Source organism: Esox lucius, chromosome 2, assembly GCF_011004845.1.
Source record: "Esox lucius isolate fEsoLuc1 chromosome 2, fEsoLuc1.pri, whole genome shotgun sequence".
NCBI classification, from domain to species: Eukaryota; Metazoa; Chordata; class Actinopteri; order Esociformes; family Esocidae; genus Esox; species Esox lucius.
In genome coordinates this window covers 16,260,268-16,276,317 of record NC_047570.1, presented here as the reverse complement: position 1 = coordinate 16,276,317, position 16,050 = coordinate 16,260,268, and the positions used below count along the sequence as shown (strand labels likewise).

The 16,050-nt window shown below is 44.9% G+C and overlaps 1 protein-coding gene across 2 annotated transcripts in view; it reads left to right on the top strand.

Annotated features, from left to right (window-relative positions):
• The window catches only part of LOC105029753 (golgin subfamily A member 4), a 185,073-nt gene that overhangs the window by 33,583 nt on the left and 135,440 nt on the right, over nucleotides 1-16,050 (top strand). For both annotated transcript variants that reach the window (XM_010903259.3, XM_034296646.1), the window contains exon 4: nucleotides 6,910-6,986. In XM_010903259.3, coding sequence (XP_010901561.3) covers nucleotides 6,910-6,986 — 77 coding nt within the window. The remainder of the gene's footprint in view (nucleotides 1-6,909; nucleotides 6,987-16,050) is intronic.

The window sequence follows — 16,050 nt, the reverse complement described above, 5'->3', positions numbered from 1 at the left end:
CCAATTACAGAAGGCATACATAGTGACAGTCCCCATGAAGGCCACAATATATTCCGGTAAATTAAAGTCTATGGTGTTTGAGGCTCTGGGGCGGTTTCCCTGGATGAACGCTAATGATATGTAACAATATATCCTGCTATGGTCCCCTGAAGTCAGGACTTTCAGGACTCCAGTAACCTACAGCCATTGTTAATTGTGTTGATCCAGGTAAGCATGTAGAGTGTGTTAAAAAGAAAGTGTTGAGCCAGGGACGGAGCCTGATGATTAAGGTAAGAATGGAGAGAGTGTTAAAAAGAAAGTGTTGAGCCAGGGACGGAGCCTGATGATTAAGGTAAGAATGGAGAGAGTGTTAAAAAGAAAGTGTTGAGCCAGGGACGGAGCCTGATGATTAAGGCAAGAATGGAGAGAGTGTTAAAAAGAAAGTGTTGAGCCAGGGACGGAGCCTGATGATTAAGGTAAGAATGGAGGGAGTGTTAAAAAGACAGTGTTGAGCCTGGGACGGAGCCTGATGATTAAGGTAAGAATGGAGGGAGTGTTAAAAAGACAGTGTTGAGCCTGGGACGGAGCCTGATGTCTGAGAAAGCCTGTTGGTTTGTGTGCAGTCATCAATCACCGGGAGTCACATTGTCACTGCAGCTCTTTAATGTAGCACAGGGACACAGTTGTAAGTGTAGAGGCCTTCGGGCTGTAAACCTTTGTGACTTGGCCACACAGAGACCAGCCCAGAGGTTCTAGTCACGTAAAATGTGGTTTTAGGTGTGTCAACCCTATTCACAATGGAGCAATAGTGCACTGGATGGATTTAAGAACCTGATAACCACTTAGAGACTACGCCTGCAGACATTTCTGATATAATAGACATTTAATTCAACCCATTTATTAGGATAATTCCTCTGGTAGAGGAGGAAACTACCCTTGATCATGGATGAGGTCAGCTGATAGTTGTATTTGAGGTGACCAGTCAGCAGAACATAGACCGTCTGCTGAATTATTCCAGAATTATAGAATTCTCCAGACCAGTGGTCTCCAACAGGTTGGTCGACTGTTAGCTTACAGCTCCTTTACAGGTGCATTTGCCAAACAACTCTGAAGCTACATTCAGCTTTTATGTGTCCTACCGCAAACCATTAAAAAGAAATCTCAACAGGATCATATACTGCCGGCTTCCACCTACAACCTAATCAATACGTCACTGACATTATTCCACCCCGGTTTAGCAATTACTGGCTTTAAAAGCCAAATCTACCACTATATTGGGGCAATTCACTTCCATCATGTTGCCCCTGTCTGTCTGAATGCTGTGTATGTTTGATCATTCCTTGTGTAGCCATTTACTGATAATACTGCTACTTCTACTACTACTACCACCGGTACTACTGTACTTTCTACTTAATGATAGTATTGTATGTTGACAGACATACTTTGAAATTGTGTCTTTTCCCAAATTCTACCCAATCCTGAAATGGCTTATCAGTATCATGATATTATGCCTATTATGCCTTTGGAAAGTATCCCCTTTCTCACATTTTGTTGTGTTAAAGATTAATTGATTCAATGAAAATGTTGCAATCAATCTATTCACAATATCTGTAATGACAAAGCAAACACAATTGTTTTGTTCCAATTTAGGGTCTGTACCAATTTATAAAAAAGAATATCTAAATATATAATTATAAAGACCCTTCTTTCAGTGCTAAGAATCATCACATTTTCTCAATTTCTCACATTCGTCCCTTTTCATCCTTTCAAGCTCTGTCAGGTTGGATGGGGAACTGTGATCTTCAGGTCTCCCTGCAGATGTTCAATAGGGGTCAAGTCTGGGCTTTGACTTGGCCACTCATGGACATTAACAGACTTGCCCCAAATTCTCCCCAGCATTGACTTGGGTGTGCTTTGGGTCTTTTGTCGTGCTTAAGGATGAATCTTCGCCCCAGTCTGAGGACCTGTGCGGTCTGGATCAGGTTTTCGTCAAGGACCTCTTTGTATTCTGCTCTTCATCTTTCACTATGCGTCTCTGTCAGAATGGTATTACGCAGTTGATGAGTGGTACCTTGTTTTCGCCAGACATAATGATTTGCATTCAGCCCTAATACTTATTTAGTCTCATTAGACCAGAGAATATTTTTTTTCTCCTCTCAGGCAGCATATTATTCCTTTTACTGTCTAACCACTCTATCTTAAAGGCTTGATTGATGGAGTGCTGCAGACATGGTTTTCCGTTTGTCAGGTTCGATCATCTCAACAGAGAAACTCTGAAGCTTTTGTTAGAGTGGCCATTGGGTTCTTGGTCACCTCCCTGACCAAGGCCATTCTTGTTCAGTTAGCGGACGGTCAGCTCTGGGAAGAGTCTTGCTGTTTCCAAACCTTTTCCATTTCACAATGATGGAACCCACTGTACTGATTGGAACATGTAATGCTATAGCAATTGTTTCATGACCTTTGCCAGATCAATGCAATTTCATCTCAGATGTCTATGGAGAGTTCCTCAGACTTCATGGCTTGGTTTTTGCTCTGACATCCATTGTGAAGTGTGAGATCGTATAGACAGATGTGTGCCTTGTTAAATAATTTCCAGTCAATTTAATTTGCTACAGGTGGACTTATATGGAAGTTATAGAGACATCTCAATGATGAAAGGACACAAAGGACACAAGATGCACATTAGCACAATTTCGATTGTCATGGCATAGTTTTTCAATTTCAACTAATTGGCACATATTTCTCTCTATATTTTTTTGCTTTGTAGTTATGGAGTATTTTGTGTAGACTGATGGCAGATAATTTATTTAATCAATTATTTAGTCAATAAAACAAGAAAATGTTGAGGAAGGAAGGGGTCTGTATACTTTCCAAAAGCACTGTATTTTGTTATTTGTATGAAATAGCCTGAGACTAGCGCGGTTGTCTCTCACTTGATGCCCAGTAAAGAAACAGATGGGTTATTAAAGGGGAATTAAACATGAAGTGGCTTGCAGCATGCTTTGTGCCCAAGAAGTTTAAAGAACCCTTGTCTAGACTTTTCATCTGAAGTGTGGAACAATAAATCCCTACCACTGAAATCTGAGTGTAGAGTTTTGCACTGAGCCATCCGTCCTGCAGCCGGTGTCTAACGACTGCGGGGCTCAGGGGGATTGCTGCTCTGGAGGTGATGAGGGAAGCAACTTTACTCTTTCAGCAGGATGCCCTTCCCTCTCAAGGTCAAGTGATGCTGGAAGCCAAAGATCTCCCCAAACCCTGCATGTTGGCCAGCTGCAGGCCATTCCCAGCCACTTTACAACCGCCCCGTGGTCTCTTCAATAGCTTATAGATATATATGCCAGGCAGGTTATGTGGTCTTTGGCTATTTTTCCTAACCATTCCTAATCTGTCTTGGAAAACACTGTGCCCTGCCCAGCTGATAACCGTTTAGCATCCGTCTTGACCAACAACGTATTTCTGTCATGTTTTCATGTGTATGTGACACTTCTGTGTAAGAAGGGTTTCCTGGCTTTCAGTCTGGCATGGGCTCGTGCTCCACATTTCATGGGATCCCATGTGCCTGCTTGGTGTTCTTTCTTTGACGTAATTTGCCAGGGAAACCAATCTGTTGAAATCTGGACCAGAACACCTGGGGGTGGGTTTCCAGTTTGACCTGTCACATTACATAATAGAGGGATTGGTAAGGGTTGGTTGGTAATGTGCCAGTCATTCCAGACGCTGCGTCGTAGAACTCACCACCACTTTTTGTTTCTTTTTGTTTTCTTTTCAAATGGAACACCAGGGATATGTGTGATAATGAAACATTTGGAGAGGAAATGAGGGCTGTGTTTGTTCAGCGCGAGATAACATTCCCAGACTGTAGCCAGAGCACGGCCGCTCTACAAAGCCCACCAATATAACCCTTCCGCCGTGCCGCATAATAAAGCGGCCCCTTATGCATATTAATATGAGCGCTGTGCATAATGCCTAAACCATGTGACTAGCTCGGGAGCATGCAGACACCCTGTCTGATCTGATTTACCTTGCCCACGTTTCACCACCCGTATTTACGTCCACATTCCTCCATACAGGGCCCGCCCACACCCTTACCCTTCAGCCCCACCCTCGCCCATCTCAACTTCCCCCGCCCCCGGCTGCCAGCCTTGTTCCCACACACTCCTCCCTCACACGCGCTCATGGCCCCATAAAACATACGGTGGAGGTGTGTGCCATGCCAAACGAGATCCTCGTTACCTCCCCTCCCTCTTGGCTGACTGGCTGGTGGGAAGCTTTTGGAAGAACTACAGCGACATCTGCATGTGCCGCGGCCACAGAGCGCCAGGCTGATACCCGCTACGATGCACCGTCTCCCCCTGCCAGCCTGTCTGCCGCCCCTCCGCCCGTACCGCCCCCTTTGGCTCTCATTACTTCAATTACTAAACACGGCTAATTGTGCAGTGCGTGATGCTTGCTTCATTTGAATATCCCTGGATATGCCCTGAGGGGTTTCGCCTGGCGAGGGGACGGACCTAGCCAGGAAGTCTGCAGATTTGGGTATCCATAGTTAACTGAAACGGGCAGGTTCTGCTCTCGCTGGGATGCCTTTTACTGCATTATGCCGTTTGTTGTTTCTTGTTAATGAATGAACAGCTAAGATGACATCCTGGTTTATATAAGCTTTACAGGCCTGATCCTAAGTTACTGCTACTGGATTCATGCTTTCTTTGTTTGTGACAGAAACAATTTATTTATTGACAAGAAAGTTTGTTCTAAAAAAAGAAGACAGAATAGATTAAATAAAAACAGAAACTGGTGATGGAGGACACAGAACCAGCCCAGTGGGACTCACTGATATCATACAGTACACAATCTGCATATGTGTATTCAGTTAATATTATGGTTTGTATGTAAACATATGTGTTTTGTGTGTGTGTCTCTGGAGCCAACAAGGCCCCCCCGTGTTCCCTCACAAAAGGACAGTGTGCCAGACAGAGAAGGGGGGTGGGCGGGGGTTATCCTGGAATCAGAAACAATGGATTCATCACCTCTAATGATTTAATACAGGCAATCAGTGTCCAGGCAAGCTTATTCATGTGTGCATAAATTACACTAAACTAGCTTCTCAGACCAGGGTGTGTAGAGGGATGCGGTGGGGGAGGTCAGCATTTGAGCGTACAGGGTTGTTTGGTCTTTTCCCAGGGATATCATGGTGAAGGGTGGCCATAGAATGCCCCCAGACATTCCCACGCCTCTCCCTGTGCCCTGACTCGCTGGGCTCCAGCCCCTGGGTCCCATACCCCATCCCGCTGGCGCTGCCCGTTCTGCCTGCCCGCTGCCAACAGCAGCCTTTACACACAAGGCGTTTTAAAACATTTTGGCTGGTCCAAGGTAATTAACTAAATTCCCGCTTCGTCGTCCACGTGATTTTGTTGTATTAATCATAATCCAGGGATCACAGAAAACAAAATCCCACTTTGTTCTCCGCTAAGTCGTCTGTGAAAAAGGAATACGGAAAATTCCATTCCGTGAAAGGGTGTTGTAATTAGACTTTTTCAAATTGTCCCATAATAAACAATAACCATTGCTATCCACGTCATTTACATACACACACATACACTGCATGTCCTTGCTGTGCAGATTGGAAGATGCTCAATTAATCCGCGTTTGAAAGGTTGAGCGCGCCCACTTTTTTAATTAACATTGAATTAAAACGAATTGGCAGGTTGCCGGAAAGCAGGCGCACGGCTTTGAAGATTGCTATCGCATAATGAGTCGCTCTTTCTTTTTTTTACACTTTGTGCTCCTCCATTTCCACTCCCTCGCTCTCTGCTGCCAGTTGCCAGTGTGCCTTAGCGATTTAATGATATGCAAATGAAATATGCATAAAACCATTCTGCTGAAGGATGATTAAGCACAGAGGACATTAGCCAGTGCCCGCCACAGTGTCTGTTGTCTCCTCTCCATTCGGTTTCGCCCGGCGCCAACGACAGACCCCACTGGAACAAAGCTCAATACTAATTATAGAAGAACACTAATCATTTGAATAACAACAATAATATCCAATTGGAAGAAATTAAATTCCAGGCATGGTATTTTCTCGCTGCTCTTGTGTAAGATCCACATCCAGGGAAGGCAGAAGCCCCCAGTGCTGAAGTCTGGAGTTGTAGAAATCAGAGGACAGGAGAGGAGGCAGAGACAGGCAGGTTTTCCAGGAGAGCACTTGGAGAGACTAGCATTGCAGGAGCTTTTCTCTGCTTGTTTGCGAGTACTGTGGCATTTTTTGAATGCTGGCTTATAGAAGAAGGAAGGAAAATATCCCCCCTTTCTTTTCTCAATTTCTCTCTCTCTCTCCCATTCTCCCCCATTCTCCCACCTGCTCTCTGCTGCAAGCCCCCCTTTTTTTGTAATCCATTTGTGTAATGAAGACGTGGCGCAATTAACATCCCCCATGGAATTATATAAAAGGCCGATCATCCAAACCTCATTAGCTCCGAAAGATTAAAATATCCACACGCGTTCCGCTGTGAAGGGTACAGGCAAAAAAACACAACAGGAATTACCAATTAAATTGTTAATTGTTTGCGTTTCGATCGCGTTTCAAACGACCGTGGCGGCGATGCCCAAAATGATGCCACCAGTCGTGCCAGTCTGTCCTTACTGGTGGCAGCCCTGGCTCTGACATGTTGGTGTTGTATGCCAAGGCAGTGTAGGAAGCAATGTAGGAAGCACAAGATCTTAGAATCCCTCCCTTTTGGATGGCTTCTTCAATAATTCATATTCCACAAACGTGCCCCGTTGTTCAACAAAAATCCAAAAGGAAAGGAAAAAAGTTGGGGATATCCATTTGTGATGCCCAATGGCCGACAATGTTTTTCTTCCTCGGTATTATGTTTTAATTATTCCGGTGCAATTAGCGAACTTAACAAAACCCTCCAATCTGTCTGTTTGCAGCGGCGCCTGTCCTTGGCTTTGTGCCCGATGCCAGTGGACTTCGTGGGAACGAACACGGCAATGTTCCTCCGGACCCTGTAAGTACCAGCACCCGTGACCCGAACCGGTTGGCACTCCAACTGCATCTGTTTCTCCTAGTTTACCCCTTTACACCAATAAAACCCTGGAAGGGTGGAGTTTGGTTGTTTCTTTGGTTGGTTGGCAAGGAAGGGGGCAAACAAAAAAAAAGCATGGGTGGGTGGGGGGGGGGGGGTGTGCCGAAAGTGTTCCCACGGCCCCCCTACCTCTGCCTGGTGGAGTTGCTGACGGGCCGGCTGGGTATCTCCTCCCCACCAGTCAGTGTCGGCGACTGGGGCTGCTGCTTGGTCCCCCTGCCTCCTGTGCCCCTGCCCCCTCCACTGAGTTCCAGCATGTCTGTTGTCTGTGTGGCATCCCCCCGCCTCAGCCTGGCTCCCATACTGGTAAATGCTGTATAGAGCCTACAGTCTGAGCCATTCATCTCCCTGGTGATTGCTGTGAATGTAGATAAATCGTACACACACACGCCTGCCTGCCTGCCTCTCTGGCATAGCTTTGCTGCAGCTGAAGTAGAATTTCAAGCTTTCTGTTTTTGCTTTTTTTTTTTTTTATATCCTGTCATGCAGAAATCCCACACACCTGGAGGAAACCGTCGTATTTTTTTTGGGGGGGGGGGGGGGGGGGGGGTGGAATTCAGAACGTGGAATGTAAACGAACTCTGTCCACTAATTATCATTTCTGTTGGCGGTTCGTTAGTGTGCTTCCTCATGTTGGCAGTTCTCTCTCGTTTTGTTTGTGTGTGTGAGTCCTTGGCACAGTCCCTCAGGTCCTTTATTCCTCCCTCCTCTCTTGGCAGGCAGGCGGTTGGCAGGTTGGCAGCATCTGCGGCAGGAAGGCAGCGGTGCCCATGGTAGACAATCTCCACCGCAGTGGCTGCCCGTCGGCATGATGAAAGCTGGTTGAAAACGGTGCGGTTGTGGCGGAGTTAAAATGGTTGGCACAAAAACAGGCACTCGCTTTACACCCCTCCCCTACAGAACAGCTTGCCGCTTTTGTTTTGTTTAGTTTTTGTGTGCCGTCAACCCCCCCCATCCCATCCAACCGTTGTTTTGTTTGTAATCTGTCCCGTTCCTTTCATTGAGTCTGTCGCGCTAATTAACAGAGCTAATTGTTGTTGTTCTAATTAGTCATTTCAAGCGCTAGATCGTCTTTGTTAGCACTTGACTCTTTTTATCTTTGCCAACCGACCCGCGAAGGGCGCCAGTTTGTGTTGATTAGCTCTTGATCGTTGTGTACCATCTCTAGCCCTCTTCCGTTTTTCCGCATCAGATGCCACCGTGTTCCCGCTGGCACACCTCTCGAAGATTGCTGGCACCAAATCGTCGCCACCGCTCTTTGGGCATCCTCCGACATGTTTACTTTCCCGCAAATCCGTTAACTCTACCTTCCAAGTGGACATGGTGTCTTTTCATCGTTGTCTTTCTAGGGTGCGCCCAACTGCCAACGAGCAGGTTGGCATGGCGTCCGTTGCCTGGCTTGCTGGCTAGTTGCCTGGCACAGGGGGTTGTGCTTGAGAAGTGAGAGCGAGAGAGAGAAAGAGAGAGAGAGAGGGAGGCGCTTCCTTTTGTACCACCCCCAGTCGTCTCTAGGACAACGCCACAAGCTGCAAGTTTCTCTGTGTTGGTTGTTTTATCATTTTCACTTCCCCCACCAGTCCCTTGTGGCAGAGCCCGTTTCCCGCATCCCCCCGGCTCCATCTCCAGCCCACTGGCATCCTTAGCTGTGGAAGACACCTGCCGTCTCTCATCGGGGGATAGTGGTTTGTTTTCCATACCTCCTCCCCCCACTCCATGCCACCAGCCGCCACGCCATGCCAACCGCTTCATCCAAACCCCCTGCTTCTCCTCCGTACCTCCGCCAGGAGAGGCGCTCCTCTCTTCCCGTCTGAAGGCTCCCATCCTCTGTAATCTGGGGCAGCAGATGTTCTCCTCTTCTCCTCTGTGGTGGCGTTGACTTAACGTTGAGCTTTGGCTCCATCTGCCTCCGCGCTCCCAACTTCTACTACTTGTAAAACATCCACACTGCCCAAAGAACCTCCGGCCCCTGGTGGGGCGTTAAGTGGCGGATTGCACCGGGGTCCTGCCGTCTCCCTGTCCACACCTAGCCACCTACCCCCCAAGAGCGCATGCGAGTCCGCCCTGGCGCTACCACTGAATGGATGGCACTGTGCCAGCTTCTCTCTGCCATCGTCCGCATTCTCTGCTTGTTTCTCTCGCTCGCCCACCCCCGCTCGTTTCTCTCCCTCACTTCTCCTCCCGTCCTCGCCCCCCCACCCACTCCCTCTCAAAACCCCCTTTTTGTTCTATTGGCTTGACATTAATTAACATACGGGTTAATTGATTCTAAAAGCTGATGAATTGCTCTTAACATCTCCCATAGACTGGCTAGCTGTGTCGCGCCCCCATGTCTGCACCCCCTTTTGCCTGGCACCAGCTGTACCTCTGCCTTGCCCTAGCTAGCCTCCACCTTGGCTTGCGCTGGTATGAGAGTAGAAAGACAGCCAGCAGCTTTGGTGTAGTGTAGTGTTATGGACCTGAGTGAGCAATGCCTCTAGCCCACTGTACAGTGGGAAGGATCTCAGGCTGCTTATTGGACTATAGCTGATCACAGTTGACGTTTTGCTGTCTGATCCCACCGCAGGATGTTGCAGTGGCATTTTGTTATAAATAATCAAAGTCCTCCTGCAACCACCTCCCTCCCCGTTTTACATCTACCCTTCTCCTCCCTTTTTCACCCCCCCCCCCCTTCTCGCTTTCCCTTCCCATCTCTAAACTAAACACACTTTCAGACCAACGCCCGCAAACTCTCCTATGCCTATCTTATTTTACCCTTTTACTCTTTTCTCTGACCATCTGTTTAGTTTCCCTGTTTGAGGACAAACAGAGGATTAGATGACTGAGGAATCAGCGCCGTACATAAATTGCCCTGTTTTTGGATGTTGTTTTAATTGGGTGCCTTATGTACCGTGTAACAATTATGGCTTCTTCGTTGCCATTAGCGGATTCGGGGTAACTCGCTGAGAATTAGCTCAAATTAGCTAAGTCTGTCATATTTGATTAAGTAATTATCATGGCCACACCGCTTTGTCTGTTTCGTTTTCCGGTCGTTTGGAACAAAGCTGATGAGGTTAAAAGCAAGAGACAGAGCGCGTTTTAATTATTTAATAACATTCCCCTCTCCTCTCCGCTCTGACATCGGTCTGCCTACTGTTGTTAATTAGCCAGGCTGCGTCTCGCATTAACAGCCAAGGTAGAACAGACTCATTAAGACAACTCTCTCCACATAAACCCAGGCTGTGCCCAGACGCCTCAGCACAGAGTTGGCTCCCACTAGTCTCATCTTGTTTTATCTTCTCTGTCTTTGGACTCCGTATGGATCAGCTTGTGAGCTCTTAAATGGCTGATGGTCTTAGTGCTGACTTTTCCCCGTGCGATTTCCCTGTTCTGGCCGCGGTGGTGAAACCGGGCGCTGGCACACACTGCTCCACGGGGTTTCACACACGCAATTCTCTCCTCTTTCACACCCTTTTGTTTTTTCTTTATTAAATAAAAAGGAGCATGATGCAACTGAGGCAACATGAGGAATCCATTATGTAAATTGGCTCCTATTTGCATAATGTCTTATGCCAGGAATATGCAAATGAAGCGTATAATTTATTAGTGCCTGTGTCTGTCTCCCATAACTTACAAAGAGGAGATTTTTATTTCTGCTCCCTCTCCAGGCTGGCACAGACAGTCTCACTCACTCAGTACCCATACAAAACAAGCACACACTGCATTCTTACAAAGGGCTTGGTGTGTACCATGGCTGTGTGGGAAAAACTTGTCTGGCAGACTGATGGTGGATAAGGACGCAGGCTAAGAGAGGGGAGGGCTTCGCCAATGGAAGAAAGGGGAGAGGGGCACATTAGCACCCTTTACAAAAGAACAGTAGCAGAAGCTAATTTTCTAAAACAACCGCAAAGCGAATACAATTAGAGACACTAAACCAATATGGAGCTGGGTGAAAGGGGAGGCCCTGTGCTTGTTTTTTTTTTTTTGTGCAAGATAATATGGTCCTGATTCTTCTCGCTTTTCTGTGATGCCCGCTTTTGTGCTTTGGATGTCTGACCGTCTCAAGAGCTGGTGGCTTATCCTCCTCAGGAGTCAGTCTGATGAAGGCAGCACAGAGCCCGGCGGGAGGCAGAGGAGACAGCGCTAAAGGCTGCGTCAGTAGGCGTGTATGTGGGCTCCCCTTAACGTCCTCCAGAACCCAGAGATGCCACAGCCCAGCCATGTCCTGCTCACCTCAGCGCTGCTACAAACACTACAACAACAACAAAAAACAGGCACCAATCATTCTGTCTGTTCGGAACCGCGACTCTTATTGGTATTATTTAGCTGTTCTCTCCATAGGGTTCTGTCAAAGTGCTTCCTCACTCGGCTTATTGTAATCCCTGGCCTGCTTTGCATACTTGATCTGTGGCGTCTGATCTACGTCTGAAGTGACAATACCACATTGTTGCAGAGGCAGAAAGCCACAGACGACTAGCGCTGGAGAAAAACGCCCCCGTTACTCTAGTACAGTGTAGAAGGACGCTGGCACAGAGGCAAACTTTGGATCACCTTAATGTTTTGGAAAGACATCCCCCCCAGGGCCAAAAAATACAGACCTATTTGTTTTTACTATTACTTTATTTCTCCTCTGGATCTGGCTGGGGACTTTTTGGCTTTCCTTTCTTCGTGCCTTTTGCGCCTCACACACGGATGGATGGACGGTGGCTGAGGAGGCTGTCTGTGTGCCAGGACAGGACCGCCCCATCACACACACAACCAGGGAGCCCCCCTCCAACGGAACACAGGGGCATCGGCTCCCTCTCCTACCCGGTCTCTGGGTGGCTGCGATGGCATTGTCAAGTTCTGAGACGGTGTGGGCACCGCAGTGGGTGTTTGTGTGTGTGTGTGTGTGGGATGGCTCTCTGGTATACAGCTCAATCAGACACGCTCATAGTGTGCGTCACCTTGACTCCAGGCAGTGCAGGATTCTCTATTGCAGGGATCAGGACTCAGGGTGGGAAGGACAGAAGACTCCATGGGAATACAGGCTTTGCTTCTCTGCCCGTGGCTCAGGCTTGGACAGTCTCTTGCTAGGCTACACTGTACCAGGCTGCGGATCCTGCATAAGAGGCTCGTAATTAGAGCGCTGCGATCGTTATCAGTAGCCGTTTAATTGCAGCTCTTAATAATGTTTTCCGATTAAGATTGGTTTGCGTTGTATATTGACGCTGTGTAAATGGAAATATTTCCTGTGTATTTTTTTTCTTCACAATTGCAATTATATGAGAAATGTTTTTTTAACTGCCTGCTTAATTATGCTGCACAGACTTTCATTATTCACATGCGAGATATTGTGTTTCTCAGTGAAATGTCGAATCTTCACACCAACACACGTTCTGAATATCAGCTTCAGGTCATCAAGTGTAATGTATAACAAATGACATTTGCAGTGTTTTTTCCTCATTACATGACAAGGCTGGATGTAGTTAAATTGCTAGAAACAATACTCAGATTAATGAATTGGTCATTTACCATATCTTCAGTGTTCAGTATTACAGTAGTATATAACCAGGTTTGTGTTTTTAAATATATTGTCCGTCTTATTTTCTGAAAGGCGGAAATGTAAATTCCCTGCATTTTTATCTGATTTTAAAATATAATGTCCCTCGTGTCATTTAAATGACTTTGCTCTTTTGTTTGACACTTTACTTTCAACTTGTTTTCATGTGTTAAAATGAAGTGAGAAGCTATTCTGGCATTCTTCGAGAATGAGAAAGTAGATTTAAAGCCCCAAAAATACCTCCACACGTCTTGTGCTCTCATCAAACAGGAATAGAATTTCATTTCATTCTCTGTAAAGAAAAGCAATTTAAAGTCTTATTTAAGTTTGGTTCGAAGTTCTATTGCAGCACTGTACTGGAGATCGGAGTGGCCTGCCATTGCCACTTGTATATACACTCTCTGAAATTAAAAAGAAAAAAAGGATTTAAAGGGTCATGGGAGAGAGAGGGAAGCACAAAGACATGGCATTGGAACCTCAAAAGGATGCCTCGTATAGAAAGGAACTTTTAATAGGAAATAGCTTTGCTTTACACAACTGTGTGTTTGGAGGTCTTGATCGCCAGGTGTCTTAACGATTTCACAAGCACATTGATATGAATTACAACCTATTAGACCAAAGAGATACAAATGAATGTCTGATTGATTTTTGCTTAGGTTTTACACTGGATACAGTTGTTAAACTATAATAGCATATGTTTACTCTGGCTAGGTTTTGGGGTTCTTCCTGATGTCCCAATCAATGAATTCAATAATATCATTGTATCCTAACAGTATTGTGATGGAGCATGTCATGTTCTGGCTCAAAATGTCCTGCATTTAGACTACCACGTATATTACATTTAATGAATAATGACAATATCAGTGATGTCAGTACATTTAGTTTTTTATGCTGTTATTACTAGTATTTAAGAGGTGTTGTAACAAAGAGGTGTGAAAATAAATGACAAAGCAATATTTACCGTTATGGCTTTTTTGTCATTGTAATTAAGATATCAACATGTTCTGTGCATTGCCATGTAATGCAAGTGCACTTGACACATAATGCAGCCATTTGTTGATATCTCATTATCATACATTTATTTGGTAACAAAGTACCTTCTATAATAGTGTTACATTGAATTTTTCTGATATGTCTGGGAGTGGTCTGAGTGAAGGACCTAATTCAAGGGGCCTAATGGGAGCCATGTGTACAGTGGCTTTGAAATCCCTCTTGGACTTTTCACCATTCTATTGCATTTCAATCTGAAATTTAAATGTATTTAAATCCAAAATAAATACTTTTGAGAGCAACTACATATGTGCTCACTTTAAATGCATCAATGGGCTGTGCCTAGATAGTAATAAGTTCTCTGTAATAATTGCATAGCTTTAATTGAAACAAGGAGAAGGGTGTGGTCTTGCAAAGTTTTTCTCCCATGTAATACCTTAGGGAATGGTTTGGTTTGGTTTGACATTCTCCAGAATATATAACATCTTGTTTCATCCCTTAATAAAGAAGGCTGTGCAATGTTCAATAGGACTAGTGAATAGGAAATTGTATAGCCTATTATATTATGGAACGGATTAGTCTATAGTAGATGGCTAAGATGTGTATTATATGTGTTATATGGTCTTAACATAGGTCTAATGTCTTTATATTAGGCCAAAGGGATATTTGAATAAGTGTTTTCTCATCACTAAGGCACAGTTTCATGCCAGTGCTGATAACTGGTCAATGCTCCATTAAGATGTATGGGTAGCGTACCGATTTAAGCCCATTGAAATCTTTGTTAGGAGATACATAATATGTATTACAAATAATTTCCAAAATGTTGTGCAGAAAACGTTTGACTGCACTGGGCCTTTAAGGAAGACATACTTATGTCATTCTCAAGTGTCAGTCATAATACATCTCTGTGTTGTTCACTAAGCAGGAGGTATTTAGTGTTTGGTTAACGGGGCTTAGAGTCTGCACTACTGTCGTAGCAGCAGTTTAAATGAACACTAATGAATATATGAATATAGTTCCTCGTAAGATGAGTAGAGCTATTGAGCATTTTGGATGGGTGCAATAGAGTGTTATGCCATCAGTTCATTTGTTGAGCTAATTTGATCTCTCGTCGGTATAGATTCCATGCTATTCGATCCCCTCAGTCAATCAGAATTTTATCTCTGAGCTTCCGTTTTTTTCTACCCTGTTGAAAATGGCCTCTAGTTATGTGCAGCTAAGACAATCATTTGTCAGGGCTGCAAGTCAGTGTTGAGGCTACTGTGTTGAGGCTACAGTGTTCATGAGAGGTGGGTGTTTGTTGTTAAGATGGGTGATAAATGTTGCATCTCTGTGAGCAAAATACTGTATATCTATTAGGTAATGGGTCATACGCCTCTCCAAGGTGGAAACAGTCACTCATTTCAATGCAGTCACGGCTTAAAGTGGGGGCTTCAACCAGAAGGGGAATCCATTGTTGTTAAAACTTTAAAAAAAGATCTTATGACATTCTGGTTGCACTCACATCTGAATCGTGACCATTCCTGTTGAGGCATTAGAAATAATCTGGTCTCTCCTTGTGGCAGCTAGTTAAGAGGGGTGACTATATTTTGTTGCTGTTTTAGCAGTGCTATGGAGGAATTTACCAGGCATTTTGACTGAGAACACGTTTTCATTTACTGAAACTATGTGGGGATCCCGGTTAGGATTAGGATTAACTATGATTGAACAAAAAAAAATAATATCTTCTGGGATTTCAGCCTCTCCTAAGGTTATTCAGAGAAACATCATAGTATTGGTGCAGGCGACGAAGGAGGTCTTTGAATGCTAGGGATGTGACGTTAAAAAGTTGTAATGTTTAAACGACTGCAAGATGCCTCAACATTAATAAAAAAAAAAAAATTTCTTCACATATTTTAACCATAGTACACATTTTGACCAAACCTTGTCATACAGGTTTGTCAGTACATCCCGACCATGCCTGGGGGTCCAGCATCAGGCAGCGGGGTGTGGCTTAGTGATGCCTGCATGGACATCAGACCGGCTGGGTCACGGTGCGCTCTAGACACCTTTCTATCAGTGTAGAAAATGCAAAACATATATTTTAAACAAATACGAAATACTTTTGAACTTCATTAATCACATGAGGAGTGAAATATGTTGCTGTTTCTTCTAACTGTCTATCAGTCTCTTTGAATAAGAATAATTTTTTCCCACTCTTCTTTTCAGTACTGCTTCAACTGTTTGAGGGTTTTCTTGCATGCACAGTCCACTTCAAGTCCCCCCACAGGATTTGGATAGGACTGAGGTCTGGGCTTTGCCTCAGCTATGCGATAACCCTCCATTATTTATTTTTCAGCCATTTTATTGTGTCTTTGCGTACATGTTTTGGATCATTGTCCTGACTCCTGTTTCAAGATCCTTGTTCGCTTCAGATTCAGCTTTTTGACTGATGGTCTTACATTCTCCTCAAGGATGATCTGATACTGTACAAAATGG